This window comes from Mustela lutreola, chromosome 6, assembly GCF_030435805.1.
Source record: "Mustela lutreola isolate mMusLut2 chromosome 6, mMusLut2.pri, whole genome shotgun sequence".
Taxonomy (NCBI): Eukaryota; Metazoa; Chordata; class Mammalia; order Carnivora; family Mustelidae; genus Mustela; species Mustela lutreola.
This window is the reverse complement of record NC_081295.1, coordinates 85,197,345-85,210,167: the sequence shown is the minus strand read 5'-3', so window position 1 is coordinate 85,210,167 and position 12,823 is coordinate 85,197,345. Positions and strand designations below refer to the sequence as shown.

The 12,823-nt window shown below is 51.9% G+C and overlaps 1 protein-coding gene across 3 annotated transcripts in view; it reads left to right on the top strand.

Annotated features, from left to right (window-relative positions):
* MDGA1 (MAM domain containing glycosylphosphatidylinositol anchor 1) overlaps positions 1-12,823 on the top strand; it is a 58,045-nt gene that overhangs the window by 32,068 nt on the left and 13,154 nt on the right. For 2 of the 3 annotated variants that reach the window (XM_059177837.1, XM_059177838.1), the window contains exons 3-9: positions 1,442-1,616; positions 3,333-3,529; positions 4,349-4,481; positions 4,729-4,998; positions 7,716-8,045; positions 10,421-10,717; positions 11,594-11,878. In XM_059177837.1, the coding sequence (XP_059033820.1) occupies positions 1,442-1,616; positions 3,333-3,529; positions 4,349-4,481; positions 4,729-4,998; positions 7,716-8,045; positions 10,421-10,717; positions 11,594-11,878 (1,687 nt within the window). The remainder of the gene's footprint in view (positions 1-1,441; positions 1,617-3,332; positions 3,530-4,348; positions 4,482-4,728; positions 4,999-7,715; positions 8,046-10,420; positions 10,718-11,593; positions 11,879-12,823) is intronic. The other variant, XM_059177839.1, reaches the window with a different exon arrangement.

Genomic DNA, 12,823 nt, shown 5'->3' with positions numbered 1-12,823 from the left:
AAGGAAGTTGGGAGAGGTGGAGGCTAGAATGACAGGGTACAACATAAACTTAGGACAGACTAGAGAAAACTGTGAGAAGGCAACATCTAAAGAGATAAAGGCTGAGAATTTTGTAGAATTGAAGAAAAGTACAAACCCTGCAGTGGCCATATCCTGCATGAGAAAGTTGCCCTTCACCTGCTTCTCCCCAACCTTGTTCTTACGGCCTATGGCCTGCCCTCTTCACTGAGATCAGGGGCTTTGCCCTGTCTCAGTAATAAGCAATCCTCCCCAAATTTAAGTTGGAAGCTTCCTTACACTATTCTCCAATTCTTAAGATTTAATGACCTGGAATTGATCAATTTTTCTTAAACCCCTGCTACTCTGAGTAGTTGCTCCATTGTCTTGTGTGATTCTTGCTAGTTCACCACAATCTACAGCAATGTTAATAATAAGGGAGATTTATTGAGTGATGAATATATACTGGGGGCTACACTTAGGTGCATTACACTTGTTTCTAAACCTCTGCAAAGAGTAAATTATGCTGTGTAATAGTTATAGTTATCTACTGCTGTGTAACAAATGCTCTCAAACTCAGGGGCTCAGAACAACAAATGCTTGTTGCCTCACCATTCCTATTGGACCAGAATCCAGGAGCGGCTTAGCTGGCTGGTTCTGGCTCATGGTCTCTGAGGAAGTTGCAGCCATTTGAGAACTGACTGGGATGAGAGGACCCGCTTGTAGTCTACTTCTTGTAGCTGTTGACCTGATGTTTCCCTTCTTCCCCGGTGGACCCCTCCTCCCTCCAGTGGGCTGCTCATGGCAAGCCAGATGGCTTTCCTCAAGACAAATCACAGTCCTTCATAACCTGATCTTGGCAGTGACATACCATCAGGCCAACTGTATTATATGAGTCATACAGCCCATCCCTCGTACAAAGTGGGAGAGCACCCCAGAAAAAAAAACTAGAGACTGGGATCACTGGCCACCATCTTGAAGGCTGGCTACCCCATAGGCCTCTCCTGCAGATGAAAAATCTGAAATTGAGAGAGGAGTAACCTACCCAGGGCCACCAAAAATTTTAGAAAATTCTTAGTCTTATGGACACTAAGGCACATTTAGTCCTTTCAGGAACCCTAGGTGGGGGTAATATTTTCCATTTTCCCAATGAAGAAAGGAGGGCAGGAAAGGGGGGGGGGGTAATTTTGGCCGATCCAACTTGCCTCTTAACCACTGCGCTATACTTCCTTCTTTAAAGCTCCCTCCCTCTGACCCTAGATTCCCCAGATTCCTTCCCAAGGCATCCTACCCCATCCTGTATTCCCCTGGGGGGATTGGTTTTGGGGAGTGGGGGTACTCCATGGGTACTCAGGAAAAACAATGGGGTAGGAGGGAGACGCCCCATCCTCCCTGCCCAACCTCTCACTGCCGTGGCTACTCTGCCCTTCCCCTGTGGACCCAGGTGCGCTGGACCAAGACGGCTGGCAGCGCCTCGGACAAGTTCCAGGAGACATCGGTGTTCAACGAGACGCTGCGCATCGAGCGCATTGCGCGCACGCAGGGTGGCCGCTACTACTGCAAGGCCGAGAATGGCGTGGGCGTGCCTGCCATCAAATCTATCCGCGTGGACGTGCAGTGTGAGTTGGGGCTGGTGGTGCCCCCAGGATGCTCAGTCTGGGCTGGAGGAGGTGGGTAGAAAGGAGGCTGGCGAAGCGACCCCTCGTGGAAGAGCACAATAGAGACTCCCGGCCTAAAGGGGCATTACCTGCTGTTCCTATGGTGTGTCTCACCCTTTACCCTTAACACGCGTCCCCCCATAATCCATACAAACCCTGCAGCAGCCCTCTCAAGTGTTCAGGGAGGGTGGGATAGGTTGGATTAGACGACTTTCACAGGTTATGAGGTTATGCCGGGGGCGGGGGCGCAGGGAATTGTGACTTGTTCACCCGCAAAGGTTCTCTTGACTGCTCTGGTGCCCTTCCCACAGCACCTCATGTCTCTGCTTTGGCCCCAGGGGTAGCTCTGAAACTTCCCTGCCCCCACCACTTACAGGACCAAGCACCCCTTAGTCCTGACTGCTGGTTGAAAGGGAAGCCCCTAGTCCCTACCTGCCTGCCATAGAGATACCCCTTAACCCCAAGAGGCTATTTCACTGCTTGCCACCCGCCTCTGTGCTAGCCCAGGCTGACGCTAGTTACCCAGAAGCCCCAGGGGCAAGCCAAGGGACCTGTCTTGTGCCATCTTAATGTCTACAATGAACCTACCCATTAGATATGCCCTGTGCCCCTCCCCTCCAAAGTGAGATCCCCAAGTGGTGAGCAATGGAATCTTGGACCCTTCTGTCTTCCATCAGTCACCCAAAGTCCTGCCAAACCCTGGGGGTAAGGGTCATTTTTTGATTTATTGGTGCTGGAAGGGACTGGCAGGAATGGCCTGGATGTCATCCATGCCCTACCTCCACCCCTGGCCTTTGTTATGACTTCTGTCCAAGTGGGCTGTGTGAGGACAGAATGATGGGACACTTGTCATAGGATGTTAGGCTGTGTAATGTGGGTACCTTTGGTTCACAATGCTGGCTGTCCATTAGAATGTCTGGGGGTCTTTATAAGAAACTACTGATGCCTTGGTTCCACTTCCAGAGATTCTGATGTAATTGGGTATGGGGCCCAGACATTGGGATCTTTACTTAGACTTTTTTTTTTTAAATTGAGGATTAACCTACATCCAATAGAGTACACTAACCTTAAATGTACAGTTCAATGAGTTTTTATGTCTATGCATGTGTAAACACCATCCAGTTCAAGAGCATTTCCAGGACCCCAGAAAATTCCCTCATGTTCCCTCCCAGTCAATAATCTCCTTAGAGGCAATCATTTTTCTGATTTCTGACACCATCAGTTAGCTATGCCAGGCAGTGGTATTGAAAAGAAAAGTATCCATGTGATTCTGTCATGCAAACAAAGGTGAGAACCACCAACCTAGTCCAGTTTACCAGTGAGGAAACAAGCCCAGAGAGAGAAGGGACTTAGGCAGGTCACACTGCAAATTAGCAGCTAACCCAGGATCTGAACCAGTGTCCTGATTTCCAGTCTGCAGCTGCTTCCTCCATCCCATGACGGGAAGGTGAAGAAAGACACCTCCGTGCAGAGCCGGGGGCAGGGACAGCTGGGAAGCTGTTAAGTCTATTCCCCTGCCTCTAATGGGTTGGTCTGTCTTGTGGGCTGGGAGACCATGTGGCTCTCTGGAAGCTTCCCTTGAGAGTAGCTTAGCTTTCCTGGAGGGCTGCCAGAAAACCCAGTCCCCTACCTTCGGGTCAGCCAGCCCTGACTCCCCCCGGCGTGGTATCCTTGCAGACCTGGATGAGCCCGTGCTGACGGTGCACCAGACAGTGAGTGATGTTCGAGGCAACTTCTACCAGGAGAAGACGGTGTTCCTGCGCTGTACTGTCAACTCCAACCCGCCTGCCCGCTTCATCTGGAAGCGGGGCTCTGACACCCTGTCTCACAGCCAGGACAATGGGGTCGACATCTATGAGCCCCTCTACACCCAGGTCAGGATGGACAGTAGCCGGCCTGGTCTCCTCATGGCTTGCCCCACACTCTTCCTTCTGTACCCTACAGGGGAGGGGGATGTGAAAACTGAGGTCTCATGATCCTGAGTTCCAGGGACGGCCCTGACTCCAGTTATTCTGTTCTGATGTCAGAGGCATACATTCTGATTGGGCTTCAGACATCCTGAGCCAAATGAAATCAGGGCAGAAAGGTCAGGGAGGACAGGAGAATCCCCCAGGCAACACGTCCACCAGGGTCATGGCTAGTTAGGAAAGGCACTCCCCCGCCCCCCGCAACCAGGAGTAGGCACGTGATGCCTCAGTCTTCTGGCTGGCAGAGTATTGGGAACTCGGGCAGGTGCAGTGGTAGCTGGGGGCAGAGAGATGACTGCACTTCCCACGGGACCCCTGCAGTCCCAGGAGGTGGTGAGGAAGCTGTCCTACCAGGGGAGGCTTTCCGAGGTAGCTATCCCAGGTGGCAAGGCTCGACGTGTGGACATGGCCTGGGGGCCAGCCCCATGTTTGCATAGGTTGTAAGACAGAACAGGAGTCCTTCCTTACCCCCCATTTCCCAGAGGGGGAGAACTGAGGCCTTGGTCCTGGCCAGTGTGTCCCAGGACAGCATCAGATGCAGAGAAGCTCAAGGTACGGAGTGGGCAGCATCCACCCCAGGCTGCGGCTCCCTAAGGATAAACTGTGGAGGTTGGAAAGATGGGAATTAAAGGAGGAATTTGCTTCTGCCTATGGTGCTGGGTGAATGTGTGTGGGATCCCTGGGACCCAAGCAGGCCCCTCACCCCAGTGCACTGCTGCTACCTAGGGGGAGACCAAGGTCCTGAAGCTGAAGAACCTGCGGCCCCAGGACTACGCCAGCTACACCTGCCAGGTGTCTGTACGCAACGTGTGTGGCATCCCTGACAAGGCCATCACCTTCCGGCTCACCAACACCACGGGTACAGGACTTCCCTGCCCGACCCCCTCACCCACCCGGGCTGACTTCCCAGCTAGGAGACAGTGCCCCGCCCCACACAGGACTCTAGGCACCGCACCATGAGCATCTCCCTTCCTCCCCTCTGCCTGCTCCCTGCCTTCTCCCCAGTCTTCCTTCAGGCCTTCCCCAAGCCCATGGGTTCTCCTCCCCCTCAGCTCCCTCAGCGCTGCCTCACAGTCCCCTAAGACCCCACCTCCTTGTCCTCATAGCACCACCAGCCCTGAAGCTGTCTGTGAATGAAACTCTGGTGGTAAACCCGGGGGAGAATGTGACCGTACAGTGTCTGCTGACAGGCGGTGATCCCTTACCCCAGCTGCAGTGGTCCCATGGGCCGGGCCCGCTGCCCCTGGGCGCTCTGGCCCAGAGTGGCACCCTCAGCATCCCTTCAGTGCAGGCCCGGGACTCTGGCTACTACAACTGCACAGCCACCAACAACGTGGGCAACCCTGCCAAGAAGACGGTCAACCTGCTGGTGCGATGTACGTGGGTCTGAAGGGGCGGGAGGGACTCGGGAGGCAGATGGGGGTGGGGGGGCTGCCCTCCAGAAACCACTGGGGAACTGAGAAAGGGGCTTGTCTGCTTCCTTTTGGTAGATGAGATTTGCTGAGGGGCCGTGTTCCAGGCACTTTGATTTCCCTGCGATTCTGAGGTCTGTCTGCTGGCAGCAGGACTACAATTTGTATAAAGTTTTATTTGTGATGTACATTTCCAAATGTCATCTCAACAATGGAAGAAGTGGGAAGGGCTGGCATTGATTACTCACTTTTTTTTTTTTTTAATCTATTTGACACTCAGAGATTACAAGTAGGCAGAGAGGCAGGCAGAGAGAGAGGAGGAAGCAGGTTCCCCGCTGAGCAGAGAGCGTGATGTGGGGATCGATCCCAGGACCCTGGGATTATGACCTGGGATTATGAGCCGAAGGCAGAGGCTTTAACCCCTTGAGCCACTCAGGCGCCTCAGATTACCCACTTTTTAAAAAAAAAAAAAGACTTTTTATTTATTCATGAGAGAGAGAGAGGCAGAGGAAGAAGAAGCAGTCTCCCCATGCAGTAGGGAGCCCAGTGCAGGACTTGAACCCAGGACCCTGGATCATGACCCGAGCCAAAGGCAGATGCTTAACTGACTGAGCCACCCGGGCATCCTGATTGCCTACATTTTTCTTAGATTGGGAAATGGAGGCTGCCACAAGCTAAATGTGGACATTCCAGTCTTTAAGAGAAATTTCCTGACTCTTCCCATACAATGGTTTCTACATTTTTCACAGAATTAAAATGAAAATAACATAATTTGCACATATCCCATATGCAAATCTTTATTTGCAAAGCATGTCAGTGAGTCTGAAGGTAATTACTAAATGTAAAAATGATACAAAACTTGGGGCACAATTAAAGAAGTATAAACACTCTCCTTATTAAACCTCAGCCTCATTCGCTTCTCAGTGTGATCTTGATTTTGCTACTGGGCTTGAAGGAGAAAGCTTTTTTAAAAAGTTTTATTTATTTAAGTAATCTTTGCACCCAACATGGGGCTCGAACTCACGACCCTGAGACCAAGAGTCACATACTATACTGACTGAGCCAGCCAGGCACCCCTAAAGAGAAAACTTGAAATTTTTCGGACTTAGAAGTAACTTTAGGTTGTTGTTTGTTTGTTGCTTATTTATTTGAAGATTTTAAAGATCCAGGCTTGTTTGCAGCTCTTTAACCCTTGAAAAATAAAGTATAGCTTCTGTCAAATCCAGTGGAGAGTCTTCTGCTGAAATGGTCTCTCCTTTTTGTTCTTCCCCCTCCAACTATTCTCTTTTCTGACTCTTCTCACAAGAAGAAGCTAGCTCTGGGTGGCTTTTTACTTAATCAGAGCAAGAAAGACCATAGCCAGATTGTTGCTGATAGCTACTTTTTTCTTTGATCTTTTTTTCCTGTCAGATATTCTTTACCACCTAATTCCATTTGGCCTTTAAAACCTGGAGATTGAAGTTTATATCACATACTTATGGTCCCCTCTTAGGGTGACACACAGCCTTCTTTGCCCAGCCCAGTCCTGGTTCTTGGCTGTTGTACCAGGGACCTGTCGAATTAGCACCCACTACTGAGAATTCTGTCTAGGGCCGCCTGGGGAGGCTCAGTCAATTCAGTGTCCAACTTTTTTTTTTTTTTTAAATTTTTATTTATTTATTTGACAGACAGAAATCACAAGTAGGCAAAGAGGCAGGCAGAGAGGAAGGGAAGCAGGCTCCCCGCTGAGCAGAGAGCCCAACGTGGGGCTCGATCCCAGGACCCTGGGATCATGACCTGGGCCGAAGGCAGAGGCTTTAACCCACTGAGCCACCCAGGTGCCCCCAGTGTCCAATTCTTGATCTCAGCTCAGGTTCTGATCTCAGGGTCAGGTGTTCAAGCCCTTCTTTGGACTCCATGTTGGATGTGGAGCCTACTTAAAAAGAAGGAGAAGAATTCTAACTCTTGGCTATGTCTGACAGCATTCAGATTTTTCAAAGAGACTAGACCCTTTTCCCCTAAACTCTGTGTTTTATGTAATTTCATGTAAAGTGATTGTATTAGGCTTTTATTACAAAAATTGCACACACTTGTTGCTGCAGAAGCAAACAGTACAAAAGGATAAAAATGTGCAAATTAAAATTTCCCCTCAGCCCCACTCTCTAGATAGAAACGCTATTACATTCTGGTACCTCTTTCCAAAATTTGTACTTTGCATATTCACAGTTTAAAACAAGAATAAAAATAAAGCAGTGCAGGTTTTAAGAGTGCCGGCCGAGTCTGAATTCAAGGTTGGCTATTTCTTTGGGCAAGTGACTTAAACCGTCTGGGTCTCACTTCTCTCCTTTGTAAAATGGGGACAGCAAAGTGCCTCACTGCAAGACTGTGGGATGGGTGAGATGAGTAAAACCACATCAAGGGTTTGGAACGGTGTCTCTCATGTTCAGTCAAGAGCACCTATGACAGTTAATAAACCTACTTTTCTACAGCCAGCTGTTTTGAATTTTTAAAAATGCATCTGAGCAAGCAGGACCATTTCCAAGCAAAGCAGTGATTTCTCTTGGGGGTGGTGGTGGTTGTGTGGGGTTGGAGCCTCCAAACTTGGCAGTTCAAGGAGAGAAGCCAGGTCTGAATGGGGGTGGGACATAGACCCTTGGCTCTGGGCCAGCCCCAGCCATCTCTCCCTCCCCTTCTGCCCATAGCCATGAAGAACGCTACATTCCAGATCACCCCAGATGTGATCAAAGAGAGTGAGAACATACAGCTGGGACAGGACCTGAAGCTGTCATGCCACGTGGATGCGGTACCCCAGGAGAAGGTGACCTACCAGTGGTTCAAGAACGGCAAGCCGGCACGCATGTCCAAGAGGCTGCTGGTGACCCGAAATGACCCTGAGTTGCCTGCAGTCACGAGCAGCCTAGAGCTCATTGACCTGCACTTCAGCGACTATGGCACCTACCTGTGCGTGGCTTCCTTCCCAGGGGCACCCGTGCCTGACCTCAGCGTCGAGGTCAACATCTCCTCTGAGACAGGTGGGCAGCTGAGACGGCATGGGTGTGTGTGTTGGGAAGGGGAGGGAGCTGGAGAGGCCCACAGAGGGAAGGTGGGCACAGTAGTTTGGAGAAAGGAGATCAGAGTGAGGAGAACATGATTGTGTTGATTCTGTGTTCTGCACACATTTATGAAGCACCTGTGTATGCCAGGCATTGTCCTAGGCTCTGGGTAGAATGGTGGGCAAAATGAGTTCTGCTGGCATTGAACGAAGCAGGAAGGCAAACACTTTTCTGATAGTCTCACAAATAAATATATCACTGCAAACTGTGATACACAAGTCAGGGAAGTTTCCTAAGATAGAATGTTTGATCTGAGATCTGAAGGAGGGGTAGGACTTTGCTAGGCAAAAGAGAACAAGGGAGGGTGAAAGAAAAAGAAAAAGGGAGGCCACAGAAGCAGCATGTGCAAAGGCCCTGAGGGAGGTAAGTGTGGGGACCAAAGTGCAGCTGGGAGAATGGCATGAGATGGAAGAGAGTGGACAGGTCAGCAGGTACCACATAATGCAGGGATTTGGGTCTTTATTCAAAAAATAATAAATAACAACAATGAAATAATGACTAACATTTATTGAGTGTTTACTCTGTGTTCTGATGATTTCATATTTATCTCATTCACCTTCATGGTTTACCTTATGGGGGTAGTTCATCATCAGATTTTAGAGATGAAGAAACAGGCTCAGGGAGTTTAAGAAGCTCACCTAAGTTAACAGACAATAAGTAGTGTAGCTGGGATTCGAACCCAGACAGTTTGACTTTAGAGCCACCCCTGAAGGGTTTACAGAATGACAGGAGTTTGGAGCAGATGATTTTGGAGAGAGTCTCTAGAATCTCTTCTCCAGTCCCAGCCCTTTACACCAAGATGCTGGCTGACTTTGGCTAAGCCTCTTTAACTCTCTGGACCTCAGTTTCCCCTCTGTGAGATAGTGAACCTGATGGCCTCGGAGGCCCCTTCCATCCTGACTCTTGCACAGGGAAAAGACCTCACATCCAGGGAGCGTGTCCCTTACAAGTGGATCCCATAGCTGGGATACAGGATGGGAGAGAGAAGATGAGGCTGGGGAGTGGCAGAGGCTGGAGCACAAGGGTCTTGTTTACAGAGCCAAGGTTCTGGAACTTTAAGCTGAGGGCAGTGCAGCCTCAAAGAAAGGAGACAGCCCTTTGGCCTGTGGGGGCACAGAAGGGTTGGGAGCTGGGACGTTTTAGAAAAAGGGAAATCCACGGGGCGCAGGGCCATTTCCTCCATTTGGCTCATTAGCCTGATGCCTGGGGCATGGAAGCTATTTAAGGGCCTGTGGAAATAATTTAGACCTGGAAAAACAAATTAATTGGCTCCAAAATACAAAGAGAAAACTGTACAATTAAAGCCAATACACATATAAAGGTTTACAAGAGTATGAATGATCCTAACTAGAAAGCCGGACCTCAGCTTGCCTTGTAGAGTTATTTACAATTTCTATTTGGTGTAGGACATTTTAATTTGTTTGATGGGATGTAGGATGGGACCCATGGAAGTCTTTAAAAGACCCTCCAGTTGGGCATTGTGTTGGGTTGGATTGGGTTTGGCTGTGTGTAGCAGAAAATCCCAAAATTCTACTAGCGGCTTAAATGAGCTAGATATGTATTTCGTTTCCTCATAAAAGTGAGTGGTCCAGGCTGGAATAATGGCTCAGCTGCTCCGAGTCCTCAGGGCCCTGGGCTCCATCTTGTCTCCATATTCCATTATCCCTAGTGTGGGCCCCCTTGTCCACAATGGCAGGTCCAGCTGCAGCCATCAATCTGCATTCCAGCCCATAGGCAGGAGGAGAAGAGGGGCACAGTCTTTCCGTTGGAGGACCCTCATTTTCTGTCACATCCCATTGGCCAGAATTTAGTCATGTGGCCACATCTAGACCTAACCCAGGCTGGGAGACTTAATGGTTCTTCTGGCTGAGCGCCCTGCCAAACTCCAGATATTCTCTGACTTTGGAAGAAAGGGTAAGCATATTGGGGGACAGACTAGGCATCTGTGATAATACACCAGAAGACAAATGGAAGCTCTAACTAGATTGGGGCCAGTGGGCAGGAGAGAGGGGGTTGAAGGAAGAAGTCAGTGGGTAGAGCTGTTTAAAAGGTGGAAAACCCCCTTTTGTTGGGCTAAAGGGAAAGAAGGAATAGGCTTCAGAATCTTTCTGAGTTGGGAGACCCTGAGGTGGAGAGAACTGGGGGCGGTGTGTTGTGTTTTGGAGATACTGAGGGATCTTTGGGACATCTGGGATGGGGAAGAGAGGCTAAGACGTAGGGGGAGGAAAGCAGAAGCCCAAAAGCAGAGGCTAGCAGGAGCTCTAACTCTGCTCCTGCCGGCCTCCCCACCGCAGTGCCTCCCACCATCAGCGTGCCCAAGGGAAGGGCCGTGGTCACAGTGCGGGAGGGCTCGCCCGCTGAGCTGCAGTGCGAGGTTCGAGGCAAGCCACGGCCGCCGGTGCTCTGGTCCCGCGTGGACAAGGAGGCTGCGCTGCTGCCCTCGGGGCTGCCACTGGAGGAGACCCCGGACGGGAAGCTGCGGCTGGAGCACGTGAGCCGTGACATGAGTGGGACCTACCGCTGCCAGACGGCTCGGTATAATGGTTTCAACGTGCGCCCCCGCGAGGCCCAGGTGCAGCTGAACGTGCAGTGTGAGTCTCATCGCCCCACCTGGACTACCTTCTGAGCTGTCCCTCCCGGTTCACGGGCTGACCTGCCCCTTCTTCACCCCTTTATACCCTCCGGTCCAACCAATCCCCTCCACGTACTGCTGATATGCCTAAAACCCTGCCACCCCCTACCCCGTGTTCTAATATGGGAGGTCTGTGGCCCTTGTCAACGTTTCCACTTTCCCGCCCCCATCTTCATTCCTAGGGACCCAGTGAGCAAAGAAATAACTGATTTTGACAGGTAGAAATGGGAGTTTGAAAGACCTTCAAGGGAGCTGATAGTGTAAGGATGATAGTGTAAGGTAAGGATGAGAGTTAACAAACCTCGTTCAGCTCTTGCCAAGCACTGTTCTAAGAGCATTTTAAGAGCATTCTAAGAGCATGAACTCATTTAACCCTTCGGCCCTATAAGTAGACTCTATTATTCCCTTATTTTTACAAATAGAGAAACCGAGTCACAGGATAAGTAACTTGCCTAAGGCCCTACCGGCTAGTTTGAAGCTGGGCTGGGATTTGAACCTAAGGCAACTATCTAGCTCTGGGGATCTTGCTCTAAACCCCGACGTTATGCAGCTTTTCACTACGTGGGGGAGGATCGGGGAGAGGAGTGTGAGGGAAGGATTCGAGGCAAGACTAGAGGCCCAGTCTGGGAAGCATGGCTGGAGGAACTGGCCGGGAGGGGGTGGGTATGGGCAGGTCAGGGAGGTAGGAGCATGGCTACTGTCTATGTTACGAATGTGTATCGCTCTGAGATCCCTCCAGGCTGGGGGGTGCGGGAGCAGGGTCGAGTGCGTTGCCTCCGATCGGGCCGCTCCTCAAGCCCCATCCGGCCCCGCTGACCGCCGCCCCCGCCCCCAGTCCCGCCGGAGGTGGAGCCCAGCTCCCAGGATGTGCGCCAAGCGCTGGGCCGGCCCGTGCTGCTGCGCTGCTCGCTACTGCGGGGCAGCCCCCAGCGTATCGCCTCGGCAGTGTGGCGCTTCAAAGGGCAGCTGCTGCCTCCGCCGCCTGCTGTCCCCGTCGCCGCCGAGGCCCCCGACCACTCTGAACTGCGCCTCGACGCCGTCACCCGCGACAGCAGCGGCAGCTACGAATGCAGCATCTCGAACGACGTGGGCTCTGCTACCTGCCTCTTTCAGGTCTCGGGTGAGCGTCCCGTGGGTCCCGCCCCACCCAATCGCGTCCACCTGGGGCTAGGCTCCGCCCCAACTCCAGCCCCGCCCACACCCTGCCTGGGCCCCGCCCCTTTCCAGCCCACCTTCGCTAGGTTTAGGCCTCTGCCTTTCCAAGACCCGCCCACGCCAGGTCTAAACCCTGCCCTTGCGGCCCGCTCCAAACTGTGACGTCTTTTAGGTCCCCTCTAGACAGGCTGTAGCAATTCACTCACAGCCCCTCCAGATGTAGGACCTTTTCTTCTCAAGGGCCGCTTTTATGTGCCCTAAACCCCGCCTGTTTTAGCTTAGCCTCCTTCCCCTTGGCCTCGGACGGCCCTGCCTCTTTCAAGCCCCTACTTCCCCGGGGTTAGGCTTTGCTCCTCTAGACCCGCGAGCTCCCGGTATGGGCCCTTCCCTTTAAAGACTCATCCACGCCGCGCCTGGGCCCCAGCTGCGAGGCATAGGCTCCCTTCGAGCCTCGTCCAATCCCAGCTTTCTGTTTCCTTCTTTCTTGGGGGCAAGTGCGGTCCAGGCCCGCCCACACGAGGCTTAAACCTGCCCACTCAAGCCCCGGGCATCGCCCCACCCCAGACCTCACATTTCAAGCCCCTCCTACTTAGTCCTTGGCAGCAGAGGCTGCGGACGGAGGACCCCATCTTTTCCTAACGGCAGGCCCCATGTGAGGGGCCTGAGCTGTAGCTAAGAGGAGAGAAGACGACTCAACAGCTTCTCTGGAACGTCGTGGGTGGTTCGGGGCCAGCCAGCACACATTTCCTGAGCTGTCACCCCCGAGGTTCGGGCCCCCTGGTGCCCAGAAATCCCTGTCAGCCCATATCTCAAGTCATTCCTGGGTGGGCTGTTTGGGGCTGCAGGCAGGCATAGGTGAGTCAGAAAGGGTCGGAGGTCATGGTGAGGGCTGAGGGGAACGCATAGAGGC